This window comes from Patella vulgata, chromosome 2, assembly GCF_932274485.2.
Source record: "Patella vulgata chromosome 2, xgPatVulg1.2, whole genome shotgun sequence".
Lineage (NCBI taxonomy): Eukaryota > Metazoa > Mollusca > Gastropoda > Patellidae > Patella > Patella vulgata.
Window position 1 is genome coordinate 67,935,768 of NC_065880.2, and position 15,323 is coordinate 67,951,090.

General features: G+C 32.4%; 1 protein-coding gene across 1 annotated transcript in view; it reads right to left on the bottom strand.

Annotated features, from left to right (window-relative positions):
- Positions 1–15,323, bottom strand: part of LOC126811481 (F-actin-monooxygenase MICAL3) — a 47,477-nt gene extending 32,154 nt beyond the window's left edge. Inside the window, exons 1-7 of the mRNA XM_050537131.2 lie at positions 15,193–15,323; positions 6,323–6,599; positions 5,433–5,640; positions 4,893–5,006; positions 4,202–4,303; positions 2,903–3,159; positions 1,459–1,716 (exon numbers count right to left, since the gene is read on the bottom strand). Of these exons, the coding sequence (XP_050393088.2) occupies positions 1,459–1,716; positions 2,903–3,159; positions 4,202–4,303; positions 4,893–5,006; positions 5,433–5,640; positions 6,323–6,580 (1,197 nt within the window). The 5' untranslated portion in view covers positions 6,581–6,599; positions 15,193–15,323. The remainder of the gene's footprint in view (positions 1–1,458; positions 1,717–2,902; positions 3,160–4,201; positions 4,304–4,892; positions 5,007–5,432; positions 5,641–6,322; positions 6,600–15,192) is intronic.

A 15,323-nucleotide genomic window follows, 5' to 3' on the forward strand; every position in this document is an offset into this window, starting at 1 on the left:
TATTTCCGATAATGAAATACAGTTAAATATCTGGATGAAATATATTACGGATATAAATAGGGACGATATAAATATTTTCAAAGGAGAATTTGATAGAACCATGAACAAAATATCCATGACACATATTTTTCCCGACAAAAACAGTCGGCTCACAGGGCCGACCCACCATCTTCAAAATAAAAAGATGTCGGCCCGCCAAGTTATTTATCGGCGCTGGGCCGACGGACCGACGTAAATTTTAAACACTGACACCTACCTTGATTAACTACTTAATCTGCCTTGATTGGCTGACTTAATCCTTTGTCGGACAATTAATTAATTCAATCGTGAACAGAAGTCATTGCTTCTCCTTTGTCAGACTATATATCAATCCAATCAGAGTGATTATAAACTTAATCTACGTGATTAACCCGTGATTTCTCCATAGTTGGATGTTTCAATCTCCTTGATGTTGGCCCACAACGGGTAGGAATTAGTCATATATGTCATATATCCTAATAGTATTTAACACCCTAAATCAATATACATTGTATCCGATAACTTGTCTGTGTTATTTCTTCGGTGGAAGCCAAAGTTAAATAAAGCTATTTCACACACACGCATGGCGGTTATAGTGCTATAACTGAAATGAAAGTAGAAATCTCACAAGTCACTTGAAATTTAGAGATGTAAACGTGCCGAATCTCATACGTATGATACTGGAGAAAAGATTCTATTTTGATTGCATATTCTCGGATTTATGATCATATTTTGAATGGGGGTTTATGTTTTTAAATAAATAAATAAATAAACACGCCAAGAAATGTTGACAAATATTGCGAATAATGTAAGTAGTTAATTGTTTTAGACGATAGCGCGTGCTAGGGTCGAATGCGATTACTTAGCAGTTGGTGTCACTCGCTCGTTGTGGTAGAGCGACGTTTACTGCCAAATAAATTTCGGGATGTCATTTTTTACCTTCCATATATAGGTCGAAACGGACTTCTGCTGAAAAATTTATCAACTTATGACCCGAAAAATACAGTAATTTTGGAGGAATTTGAAACAGGTACAGATCGGCGGTAGTCGGCAGGCTTTCATTCTATGGTATTACGATGTCACGTAATTTTGTAAGAATATTATTGGCATAAATTTGAATACTGTACGGGAATTAAACATGAAAAATAACGAGGTGCACCTATCTTTTATTAAGAATAAATTTGAATATTTTGTTGACACGTGATTCTTAATTGTGGTTTGAAAACACCTGCTTAAATAATGATAAGAGTTATGCCCCTTTATTTTTGGGAATAAATGTTCGACAAAAAAATTTTTGAAATCCCATTAATGGTCCGAACTATGGTGTGCTAAAATTGCTTTAAATTTTGCACACACGACTCCCAATTAACTGTATAGTTAATTCATGGATAAAGCATAGCTGTAAATGATTTTTATTGAAGATTATGTGTTCCTCCTCACCTCAAGTAAACTATCGCCTACAATGCCTATTAATAATTTATGTCCACATTTCTCAATAGCTCTACATGAATTCTCAGCTGCAAACATGGATGTAAAATCAAACATGGCTACATCAGCTTGTCCATAATGATTTACAGCATATTCTAAATTAGGTAGTTGATAATTAGTTGAAACATCAGCTGCTTCTGTAGCATATGCTAATAAAGCATCATGGTTAACATTCTCTCTTGATAGTAACTGTATTGTATCTGCATAATCCTATAATAAATATACAAATAAATTATCACATGAGAAAATCATACTAAAACTACTGACATACTACCTGACTGACATGTTAAAAAATATAGAATTTATTTGCAATTTTCACTGTATGAACATTATATTTACAGCATAGATAAGTCTGTTAAAGATGGGTTCCCAGAAAAGTATTTATCGGGTGGTTATTTCCAATAAAAGTATGGCAATTTTGGTATATATGGAAAGTAGAAATATCCAATCTTACTAGAAAAATACTGGATTCCCCGAAAAACACTCATGGAGCGTATACAGGACAAAGATGTAAGGGTTCCCCTAATCAACAGCCCAACGATTATGACCTTCTGCACGCACGATGTCAAAGGTCACAAGCGAACATTGAGCGCTTGATGTACAAGTTGATAAACTTTATGAAGAGTTAGACGTACAATACTTTCTGAGATAAAAATGACGGAAAAAGACGCGGGTAGTGGATAATCCGAGAATTTAATTAGGTTTCGATATTTGTAATAAATAGTAAGCGATTAAAGACAACATCGTCTTATGTATGCAATGAATTCTCCTCTGACTCCCAAGACGTGACGTAAACATGACCTGGTTTCATCGAATTTTAATAGCAGGGCATTCCTTCGCAATTACAATGTTTGAGAAGGATTTGAAGCATAATTATGACAAATTAATTAGTTTGAATATGTTTTTGGTCCATATATACCATTAAATCACCCAGTTTGTACGTGGGAACCCATCTTTAAATAATCTACTGAATATACAACCTAATGTAATGAATTCAGTTTCCGCACACAGTCTTTAAGATGTCAGTCCACATTAAATTTTCACGTAATCTCAGCCTTTTTATTGCAAGCTGGAGTTGTTGTGGATCAGTGAGTAAGCTGGAAATACTTGTTCAATCCTGGTGTTGGCCAAGAGTTCAATGGGATTTTACAGCGTGGTTCCCACTAGTCAGTGGTGTAGGATGGAGAGCCTGATAAGGGACAACGTATAGTCATTACAAAAACCAATTCGCTGAGAGTGGGCCGTAGTGCCGCTGTTCGGACAAAATTTACCACATGCCACATAGCACAAGGCACGCCTGTCTCAAATAGCCCAGTCAGTGCCGAACGGTAGGACGTTAAACCCATTTCATTGATATAACAAGTTTAATGACATGGCCAGTGTCTATCATTCTTACCTCTTTTAGAACACCTTTATACAATAAACTTTGTTTTTTCGCTGTCATGACAAAATAATGTGTTTCATCTTTATAATAAACTATATTCTCTAGATCTATTCCTGTTTTATCTTTAAGGTCCAAGAAAAACTTCTGATTAAAGATAAAGGCAACACCACTGATTTCCTCCACACTAGCTTCTGCTGTTGTATTCTTATTGATGAAATTAGCTGTAATAGCAATCGCCAACTTTCCTCGAAACTCTTTTCTTTTAAAACCTGAAAGGAAATAGGTTCATGAATATTGATTTGAATTTGAGCTGTTATGATACTAAATCTAATCAAAATATAATATTTATTTAATTCTGTTATTTGGAGTTCTGATTATCTTTGGGTTATAAACATACACTATTTGCGCACAAGGAGTGGCCATTTTGCCGGGCAGTTTCAGTTGGATTTTCACAAAATTTCAGCTCAACCATCATCAAGGTGTATCGATAATATATATATATAAGCAATTTTTATAATACGAAAAAAATTGTGACCTCTAGGGGTCCACAAGCTAAAGCCGCGTTTTTTTTTTTGGTACAATCTGTGACCATAATCCAGGAATTTACCGAGACCGATACATTTATGTTCAAATATTGAAAGGATCCAAGATCTTTGTGATATAAACATGAATTTAAAGTTTCATCAAAATCGGATCAAAACTGTGACCTCTAGAGGGTCCACAACCTTGATATACCATACTTTTACACTATTTGCATATGAGGAGTAACCATTCTGTCTGTCAGTTTCAGTCTGATTTTCTCGTAATTTGAATTCAACCATCCTTATGGTGTAACGGTGATATACTGGAATGTATTTTAAATCAGATAAAAATTCTAACCTCTAGAGGGACCACCAGATAAAAAACATGATTTGTCGTACAATCAGGGGTCATAATTCAGAAAGTTACGGATCAATATGCGCAAATATCAAAAGGATCCAAGACCTATGGGTTATAAACATACATTTCAAGTTTCACCAAACCCTGATAAAAATTGTAATCTCTGGAGTGTCCATAAGCTAAAAACGTGATTTTCGTACAATCAGGGACCATAATCCAGGAAGTAACAATACGATGCTATACATGCCAATATCGAAATGAACCAAGATCTTTTAGAGATAAACCGATATTTCAAGATTTATCAAAATCGGATAAAAATTGTGACCTGTAGAATGTCCACAAACAAATTGTGGATGGGCGGACGCGATGACAATATAGGTCCATATGAAAGTGTGGGCGTATACAAACACTGTTTACTACATGTATATTTACCTGATAATGTATTTCTTTTACCATCTGCTCCAACTAGAACATCAAACTGATATTCTGATACAGGATGATTAGCAGGATCTACTGTACATTTCCATCCAACATCTGTAATATAACAAGTAACTATTCATCAACAGAACATACTAAAATACAGACTTTCAGACTTTAAACAATCAGTTCTAATGCTTTCATGTCGTCATCTTCATCATCTTAGAAAAGTCTGAAATATAGCCCTTTTCTTGTTACAATAATTTTTTTTGTCTAAATTACTATTTAAATAACACTTCCCAATCTTTTTTTTGTTAAAATTAATTAACAAAAATGATTATTAGTTTCTAATGCTTTGAGTTTCTATCGGAAATGTCTACTTATTTAGAAAATATTTGAGATTTGAGTGACTTTATATCTTACAGAGTTATGTCTTATAATCCTATCACACCTCATCTTCACATACAAGATTGCAACAGGCAAGTTTAAAAAAATCTTTGCAAGCATGAATTACATGAACAGAAATCATTCAATCTTTACTTCTGGCCAATATAACTAGACTTGGCTGTTAATTTATCTGATTAATATTACAGGCGATCACAAAAAATCACTAAATTTTGCATTTATATTTCATCAGGCCAAACACAATAATTTCAGTTTTACAAGAACAATTCATTTTTCTATTTTTTTTAAATAATCTCCTTACTATTGCTTTGATCTTCTGGAGGTTCTAAAATACTTCCAAAAGCTACATTAACATGAACTTCTACACCTAATAATAAAGCCACCTTTAATAATATACATTGTAGTTGACGAATACCTGAAATGAAAATAACACTTCAATTAAAGAATTACCATATCTAAATTCAGAGCAATCTAAAACTTTTCAGCACTACTTTGCTAAATTCTTCTATTTTGTTCAATGTCCAAATTTCCCAGAATCTGATCTAAAGACTCCAAATATAACTATGCTGCTAAGGATTATCTTGCTGTACAATCAGCATAATTGAACTGTTATATTAAATATTTCATTGTTTATTTTATAGTTTCAGGTTGGACATAACAGACAATTTATCCATAGGGAGAACAAATCAGTGCCAGTAAATACTTACATTTATAACTATAATTAGAATTATTACTTATTGGAGACCATTAGGATTTCTTACTAAACGAAATTGTATAAGTATTAAGTCAACAATTTTTTCTCTGAATAACATTCTGCATTAAAACCATATATCAAACTTACTGATATGATCAATGGCTCCAGCAGCAAATTTTCCAAAAAACTTTTTGGCCCCAAGGTTCTTGAGATCAGTGATGAGATATGGCCAGAGATGAAGTACATTATTACGGGAGAATCGATCACGCTTTTCTAAGACCACAGCTTTACCTCCCAGTAAAGCTATTTCTATAGCCATCCTTAATCCACATGGTCCAGCTCCTATAACCAGCACCTGTAATCAATTAATATATATATGAATTAAATTATCAATCATCATCACAACACACATTTCACAAAATAAAACTCTCTTTAATCATTAGATCGCACTAATATGAATTTAACCATGCTTGGTAGTCTGATCTATGTAGAGTTTCCAATAAAATGCTTAACCATAGCATATAATTGTTTTGTAAATATGGGCATAGCAAAAGTGAGGCTAATGTTGCCTGCCTTAACTCCAAAATAAGTACATGTAGATGATACTCATTAATTACTTGCACATTAACCAGAGCATTTAAGGATAAGACTCAAAGAAGAAAATTAATATCCCATCAAATTGTAGCTGTCTACAGAAGGCCCAATTATCAGAGGAATTAAAGAAGTACGAGATCGATTTTGTTCAGTTCCTTTTAACCCCTGTGTTTTCAAATTAACCATCAGTTTATTGTTGAAAGATTAGGTACGGTAATGAACCTAACATTTGAAATCAATGTTGGCCATAAATAAAATTTTGATGGTAACAAACAGCTTTAATAATTATTGGAAGTATGTTTGTTTATTATATATAAGGTAATGAGCATATATTATAAATTAAACACAAACAAATTGTATGTCAAAAATAAAACACAATTTTTTAAAATTTCATAAATAACCACTTTTCACTGATATTTTCAAACACACTGGAAAGAACAAACCTTTGAATGACGACATGCTTCTCCTCGTTTATAATCACGATGAGCGGCCCGTTTATCAAATTTATCCCAGATTGATTTGGCTCTCCATGATGTCAAGCGTGACTTTAAAAGGCGGTAGAAATTGTGATGATCTACATGTAACAGTCCTAGTACACTACATAATTCATGGAATGTATTCAGGACAGATTTACAAGTCACAGCACTCACAAACTGGTCAAATATTTTAGAGGCCAGTTCCTCTGTAGTAACACCATTCATCCTGTATTCATATCCAAATCTGAAAATATGTAAAAACAACAATAAATGTTTTTGGGGTTTTTTTTTTTTAAAATCTAACATGCTCTACATGAATATTTATCAATGGGTTTTTGAATAATATTGTTGTTATTTCACATTTACAATCTTTTAGAAGTTGTAAATGAGAAGATACATGAATCTCTAAAATTTGCCAATGAAAAATCTTGAAACTTGATAGAATTCTTCTTTATGACCAAACAAACAGTTCCTGCAAATCTAAATAAAATACCTCAGCTTACATGTACTTCTATAAATACATGTATAACAAAACAAATGAAATGAAATGGGTTAAACGTCCTACTTTTCTGTTCTGACTGGGTTAATATAACCAAACAAGAATCATTCTTCTGTTAAATTAGAGTACCCAGTAACCTACATGTAATTGCGATCTATAGAATTTTTACATTCTTGTATCCATACATAGATGTGTAAAACATTTAGTTATGTAAGACTATTTACAATCAATAATATAGAATTAATATGTTATGAGCTGTAAGGTAGTATCGTACAGTCATAAAGAGAGACAATCCTATACATGCAGACACTAATAGTGAGTCATTGTGTTATTATACGTAAAGTGGTACTGTATATATACACATACGGTAATTAAATAATACCCACATGTACATGTTGAATAATTACTGGTACATGTACTTTCTTAAGTAAATTATATGATCTCTTCAAACTAAGGTAATGTCCATATTGCCCTATTAGAAACTGCTGGGGCATGTATCTATTATTAATACATGTCTGTCCATGGACATTGGAACAGCATGCCATTGGTTCTTAGAGATTATTTAAATGATTACTATTATATTTACAGCAGATCTTTCTTATTCACTATTTATGATTTTGTGAGCAGAGTATGTCTGATAATATAAGTGTATCTCACTGTGAATCCAATTACTATTGACAATAAAAGATGAAAAATAAAATAAGTAAAAAAAAAAAATCTAGCTCTAGAGTGGGTAATTAGTAATTGTGTCACTGCTGTCAATATGATTGATGATTTTATTGATTTTCTTCATAGTAGAGATACAGTACTTTTTTTATATTATCTATATCAATATTTCTACTATATCAATATTTCTACTAACACTCACCAATAAATGTATAATAATTCATATATAATTGGTTGGAATCTTTAAAGAAGAACCAAGAAACCATGACAATGACTTTATTTGTAAGGAGTTCAAAATGGTCATGCAAACTAGTTTACAATAAAGTAGGTCAGTTCCTGCAATTATGATAATTGGGCACGTCTATGATTATTTTGAATGTGATAATAATATAAAATTTAATTACATGTACTTCTATATTCTTATTAAAAGTATGATGCTTCTTTAAAACCTGTACACACCAACAGTAATATCTGTCAGATAAAATCCAAAGCGATTTGCTCCTGATCCATTTAAAAAAGCTATATCAATCAGTAGGTACATGTACATGTACATGTATGCAAATTCAAAAAGAATTTGATCTGGATTCTGAGCCCATTCACCAAATTATGTCAAAATGGAGTTTATTTTTTTTAAAGAAAAAAACCTACTTCCTATGTAAGCATCCTTTTCATTACAGTAAGCTGTTATCAAGAAGGTCTGCTGTAAAATGTGATTATTATACCAAGATTCAATGTAAACATTAGTCAATAGAAAATAAAAGGTACTACTGTATTTTACTGGTGCCATATGTAGTGCATTATTCAACAAAAACATATATGTATCTCTATCAAACATATATGTAAATGGTCAGATATTATCCCGGGGAGTAGTATTAAACATACATTATGCAAGAGCAAAATCTGATTATTGCAAGTCTTAATTTAGGCTTCAGATGTTATAGAAATTATAAATTAGATCTTTATTTAAACAACAAGCCCAAAATCATCAACTAAACAGGGTAATACTGATTACTGTGTCAAAGTTATCACAAATATGATTTGTTATAAGAAATGGCCAATTAAACTTTAAAAGGTGACAACTATAACCTATTTTACATGTTATTATACAGTAAAACGATAATATGATCTTGGATATAATTACTATCATCAATAGACATAGTTATTTGTTACATTTTGATAAAACCTTACCATTGTTATTTGTTAATAGGAAAAACCTTTATCCTAATAATGTCCTAGTTATCACACAAGTTACTTTACATGTACACTGTACTTAATTCTGTAATAATCAATTACTCTTTGGTCACCCATGTACCCATTATTCTGCTGTAGATTTTGATACAAAATACTTTGTGACCTCATACTGTTTTCAAGCCCATTTGGTTTCTTACTATTGGGAGTGTATCAAAATTGTATGCAGTCTTTGTACGACATTTCTAGAACTTATAGAAATCAACACACACGAAAATGTTTTGAAATAAAATGATGTCCATTAGCTATTAAAATGCATACATTTAATTAAATTAGTACTTTGTAAACTAGTAAGATGTAAAATAAATTAAATCACACAACTGCATAATTGGGCCACATAATTTTTTTCTGAAATTTGAAGCAATATACATCAAAATAAACTCTTTTAACAAAATTTTTTACACACTGGAAAACTTCTGGTACCACAGAGTACATTGTGGACATGTGACCTACACCACGACAACAAACTTGCCAACAAACAAATAACTTAAATGGGTTAAAATCCAATTTCTAGCCACCGTCAAACAAAGCACCACAATCTGACACATTTAAATCAATAAACAAATATTGAAGCCAATAATCTACAAGACATTACTTTTAACCAAAGATATATCTTTACTCAAACAGTGGTAAGTTACCGAGAATTAAGTATAATTTCCATTTTGTAAGATTAGAATCACCTTATTATTAAACTTAATTCTCCAGACAACAAATCATATCAATCATCGACTGAACATAAAAGTAGGTCATGGTAAATCTCATCTGTAGGATTAAACATAGACATGTCTCCAGTCTATGGTTTTCCGTCTCTGACATAACATCAAGCGATGATTTTCTGCCCATGTTATTAAAATTAAAAATTTGACTTCTTACACAACACACATTATCACAATATTATTATTATTATTATTATTGTTCGATTTATATAGCGCTTCATTACCATTTATCATAGTTGATAAATCATTATCACAATATTTTTTTTCATTATAGCCCAACCCTAGCTTTTACCAAACGAACTGGTTTCATGTAATATTCATAATAAAGTGAGACAAAAATTTCTAAACGCACAGTTATTATTTCAAACAACTAAGATCGGTTGCCAGGCAATGAAACATACATCCACAGCAGCTAAATTGTCTGAGCAGTCAACAGGGGTTGTCACATATTCATTTTTTTGTAGGTAATTTTTGGGGATCATTTCATACAGATCAGATTATAAATTTCGCCGTTTAAGCAATTAAGAGTTCACAAGCTTCTACAAATTGAAAAAGGGTCTGAAGTAATTTACAGAAATTGTTGAAATTCAACAGGCTTTTTTGTTTTACTAATTTAAATAATGCATATAAATTCCATACAGATCGGATGATAACTTTTGTCATTTAAATGTTCACAAGGGCCATAATTCTACAAATGAAATGAAATGGGGTTTAAAGTCCTACTCCGACTGGGCTAATGAAGACGGGCATACACCATACAGTGTGCTATAAGGGAAATTTTGCCCAGACAACGGCACTATGGCCTACATATATATCAAATTCCAATTACCAAGGGATCTTTTAAGTGCATGCCAATGTATACACAGGACCTCGATTTTTTGTCCTATCTGAATGATTAGACAGTTGTCTTTGTCAGGCCCTCCACCCTGCACCACTGACAAGGGGAAACCACGTAGGAAAATCAAGATGAACTTATAACTCTGCAACTAATTGACGGAAATTGCTGAAATTGAATTGGCTTCTTTGTTTCACTAATTTAAATGATGGATATAAATTTCATACAGATCAGATGATAACCTTCGTCATTTGAGTGTTCACAAGGTTCAACAAAGTGAAACAGGACCATAACTCTAGAAGTAATTACTGGAATTTGCTGAAACTCAATAAGCTTCTTCATTTCACTTATTTAAAAGTTCCTGTAACATTAACAACCAACATATTACTGCAATTCAGAATTGTTGACACTACAGTACTTCTTTGAGACATCGCTGTTGAGTGTCTAGTCGATCAAATAGGACAAAATCAAGGTCTCAGTAAGTGTTGGCATGTAGTTAAATAAAACCTGACAATTAGAATTCAAAATAAGTGTAGGTTCGGCCACAAATTTCTTCATGAGTCATGGCATACTGAATGGCACATGCCCTTCTTCGTTTGCCCAGTTGGTGCAGAAAAGTAGTATTTTTATGTTAACCCAACGTTATTTCTTTTCTTTTTTTTTGGGGGGGGGGGCTTTTATTTTTTGATAGATTAGAGACAATGTCACATTTAATGGCTATTTATAGGTTAAGACAAGCTTTTGCTGATAATGCATATGCTGCATCTCTGTCGTGTAATATCTTGATCTCTCGTCATTCGAAAGTGAAGGGTCCATAAATTTACCCGAACAATAAAAGTTGTCTTTCTTGCTTTGAGTAAAGTTTACGGAATATTAATTATCTATACATGTTTTATTCGAAATAAGGGGTGTTTTGGATAATTAAAGGGGTTTTCGTGTTTTATTTTGGGTAAATCTATGGACCAACAGTGAACATCCTCGGTTCAACTTTTATTTCAGCCATTCTTTGGCTGTGAATGGCACCCTAGTATTGGGTTAATATTTGTATAAATGTTGCAATACATTAGGCCTATATATTTGTCCATGATATTTGTTAATATTGGTAATCAAAGGTTTCATCTCAAATGAATATCTTTCCAATGCATTAAATATCTTTTCAATTAACTCTCCTTCTTCTTTTACTGTCTGTTCCAGGCGACACTATGACACGAAAATTGCTTGCCATTTCTTCAATTCTTAATTAAAAGGGATAAACTTAGTGACATACCTGGAATTCCCATCCCAATACTTTCTTACACGAGGGAACCAATTTCAGATCAAGCTATATAACCTCCCTCTCTTGAAAAATCGTGGTTTGTTTACATCGCGCTACTGAACATCAGCCATGTTTGACCTAGTTATCTCGAATAGTCGATTTGGGCGGGGGCGCTAGTCGTTTCGGCCAACTTGAATGTTAATGAAGTTGTTTTAACTTTCATTTTTACCGGATTTAATAAGACCACAGTTGTTTGTCCAACTGACTTAAATATTTAATTGGCCCCCGAGGGCTGTAGCATTTTGATATTGATATAAACTACATACAAATTTTATCCTGAAATGACATGTGATGGAATTGAAAAGGAGGCTATAGGCGTAAACAATAATAACTCAGTCTATAATAAAAATGCGATAGTAATCACGGGTTCCGTAGTTATTCCTTTGCTTAAAACTTTGTCTTGAGAACCCTCGGAAATTTTAAAGTTGAATTTAGGCTTGGGTGATGGTCAAACTAATTGTATACGTAACCTAATTTCTCATGAAGTCTGCAACAAAAGCAAAAACAATTTTTATATAATAATTATGTCTGGTGCATAATCGCCCAGTTGATGCTGGAGTCCCATTAAACATCAATTACATCATTTCATTTGTTCAATCAAGGTTATGCATTGCAGAACACAGCATATGTGACTGTGGATGGTCTCGCTTATTATATCATTTTTGTCCTTTTCTAGTTTTGCAGATGGATCCTCCTTTAAAACAGATTTTACGGATGTAATTAATGCATAGGCAATCTCATTTTTTGGACTTGTATATTGTATATAATTCTGTTTCTCAAAATAACTGCATAATACTTTGGTATATCCCTTGACCTCTCGCATAATTTTCATCATGAAATAATAAATTGTAGATAACAATAATCAATTATTCATGGGGTTATATTTTCTAAGATTCGCTTTTTTGTCTTTTCTAACTTATTGTAATGCAATATTAAGAATATCTATGATCCAGTGAACTGTGAGGAATATTAAAATACCGGCATTTATTTAGCAAAAAAAAAAAAAAAAAAAGGTTTTGAATCAGCCCAGAACACTATAAGTGCTATGCAGTCATAACGTGTAAAAAATATACACGAAATGGCTATGCTGACGTGTGAAACACTTACAATGCTTGAATGAATATCTACACTATCATTTAAATGAAATTATTAAACATTATTATTAAAGGGTATAGAACAACACTCTTAAAAACAACATGCTTTATATAATATATGTATTTTCTAAACCTTAATACACACATAGGGTTGGTATATAAGATCAACCGAAAACCCATGAATCATTCTGAAATTTTGCCATTTGCCAGAAATAGGCAATTTTGTGGGAGTTTGCTGGAAAACGGAATACGAAAATCAATTCCCGCCCTTCTCTGCTTATTTACGAGGGCTATCCAGATATATATCAGCTAAATTGCGATGAAAGAATATTTTGTATCAATAATTATTATAGCTAGTGCCGTCGTGTATACTATGCCGTTGATTCTATGTCAACCGGATAATCATTATCTAGTCTATACGCTAAAAACTGTATCGTCAAAGGGGGATAATTTAGATTAAATATATTTTAAATATTTATTTACAGCTGATCAGAACCTATGTACTTTGGAAAACTAATAAAGTGTTTATAAAAAAAAGTCACCACTCCAGACCTTGCTCTCAAAAACCGAGTAGCTTAATGGGCAGTTACTCGAAATAAGCAGGTGGAATAAGAACGTAACCGACCAAAACACATGAGTGTTCAACACATGATTCACAATGTGAAATCTAATAAGTATTACTGTAATGTTTATGTCAAAATTTGTGAAATTTACAAGAGTATAGTTAATTTTATCAAACTTCTAGGCATTAAGGCTCGACGAAGAGAGCAACGGGATGACAATTTCAGGTATGTCACCAACTTTTGGCCATTTAAATTAAAAACTGAAGAAACGGCGAGGAATTTTAGAGTCAAGAGTATCCCCTGGAACAGACAGTAGTATTGGAATCGATATGTAAAAACTATGTATGTTTTTATTATTAATACATAACAATTAATTACGTGTTTACATGTATTTAACGATTACATGTCATTTCGGACTTAAGACATTTTGGATTCAAAAAAGTATGGCTTCGACGTTTCGGACTCGGACAGGTGACATTTCGGACCCAGGTAGGTGACGTTTTGGACTCAGGAATAAGTTGAAATGTAAGGTTGAAATCAATTGTCAAATCAATCTATAATAAACCAAAAGCGATTTTATAAAAAAATAACATGAAGCTAAAATTTACAGCACGTGGAATCATGGATCATGCACTGTATAGATCTCTCAAGGAACTGCAAAATTTTCAATGTTGAATCGGCCAATTCAAAACACGAAAGAAAACATTAACATGAAACACGTGATTATTAAAAGACTTTACCAAACGATAAAACATACATGTAGTTGTACTTACAGTTCTTTATCATTGTTTCCCGTTAAAAAAATTATTTTTTTAAAAAAGAATAATACGCTGTAGAATTTATTTCAAAATGACCTACACAAAAAACCAAAGTAAATATTTACTCGACATTGACGACATGCACTGTTTTTACAAAACCCTAGAATTTTTTAACGATAATCTGTAAGCTACACGTTGACATGCATTCCTCAACAAGCTTGCCATAGATAGCAGTACCAATCGATAAATTAGTGCATACAAAGAACTCTTTTTGGAAAACATCAGAAACATTAAGTGAGATAATTAAAGCTGATTAACCGATAATCCCTATGTTATTGTAGTATGCACAAAGAAACCTTACAGTTCTTTAGTGGATGAGAAAAACGTGAGATGTCAATCAGCGATAATGGCATCGATGTGTTGATTGCGATTCGATTATGTAATTATTCATCCGATTATGTAACGTCGGCAGGTTGAGTCTGAAAGGTCGTCTGTGTTGACTCCGAAAAGATGCGGAACCAAAATGATGTGCTACCTATTTAACAATATATGATTAATTGTGGGTTTATTTAACAATAGGTTAGTGTTTAGCAGTTTATTTAATGATAAGTTTGATATACATCGTGGGATGAACTGACCATATACTTTGAGCAAATTATTGATGTTTTGTGTTATTTTTTTTTCAAAATTATGACATGGTATTTGGTTATATTTTCAAAGTAATATATTGGATTAGTATGTGGTACGAGCAGTATCAATAAATTCATGTGTGAATCGTCCTCCCCGACTGTTTTCATCTACGTAGGACGTTAAACCCCATTTCATTTCATTTCTGTTTACATCTACAAGTACATTTATGGAAAAAATTGTGGATGTTAATATAGAAATATTCAAAAAGAATATAGTTTGTTTTCTTCTCTTAATGGGAATATGTTACTGTGACATCGATTTGAAGGAACCGGAGATAACACATAGTTCAGTAGTTAGGAAGGGTGTTAAAATTGTTATTGCTCAGATAGTTCAGCCGAAACGGCAGAAGTCTGAGAAGAGAAGAGACCTACACAATTGTTTATTATAAATTAAAATTATTGTACGGTATCCAACAAAGTTATGAAAACTTAGAAAAGACATAGGCCTACATACCAAAAACAAATAATTCATCGGCAAGAGTAACTGGTTCTCGTTTACTTGGCACGTTATCCTTCTGTTAATCATCCATTTGCATTCATGTCATAAGAATATTGACGACCTTTACCTTTGCCGCCATAGATGAT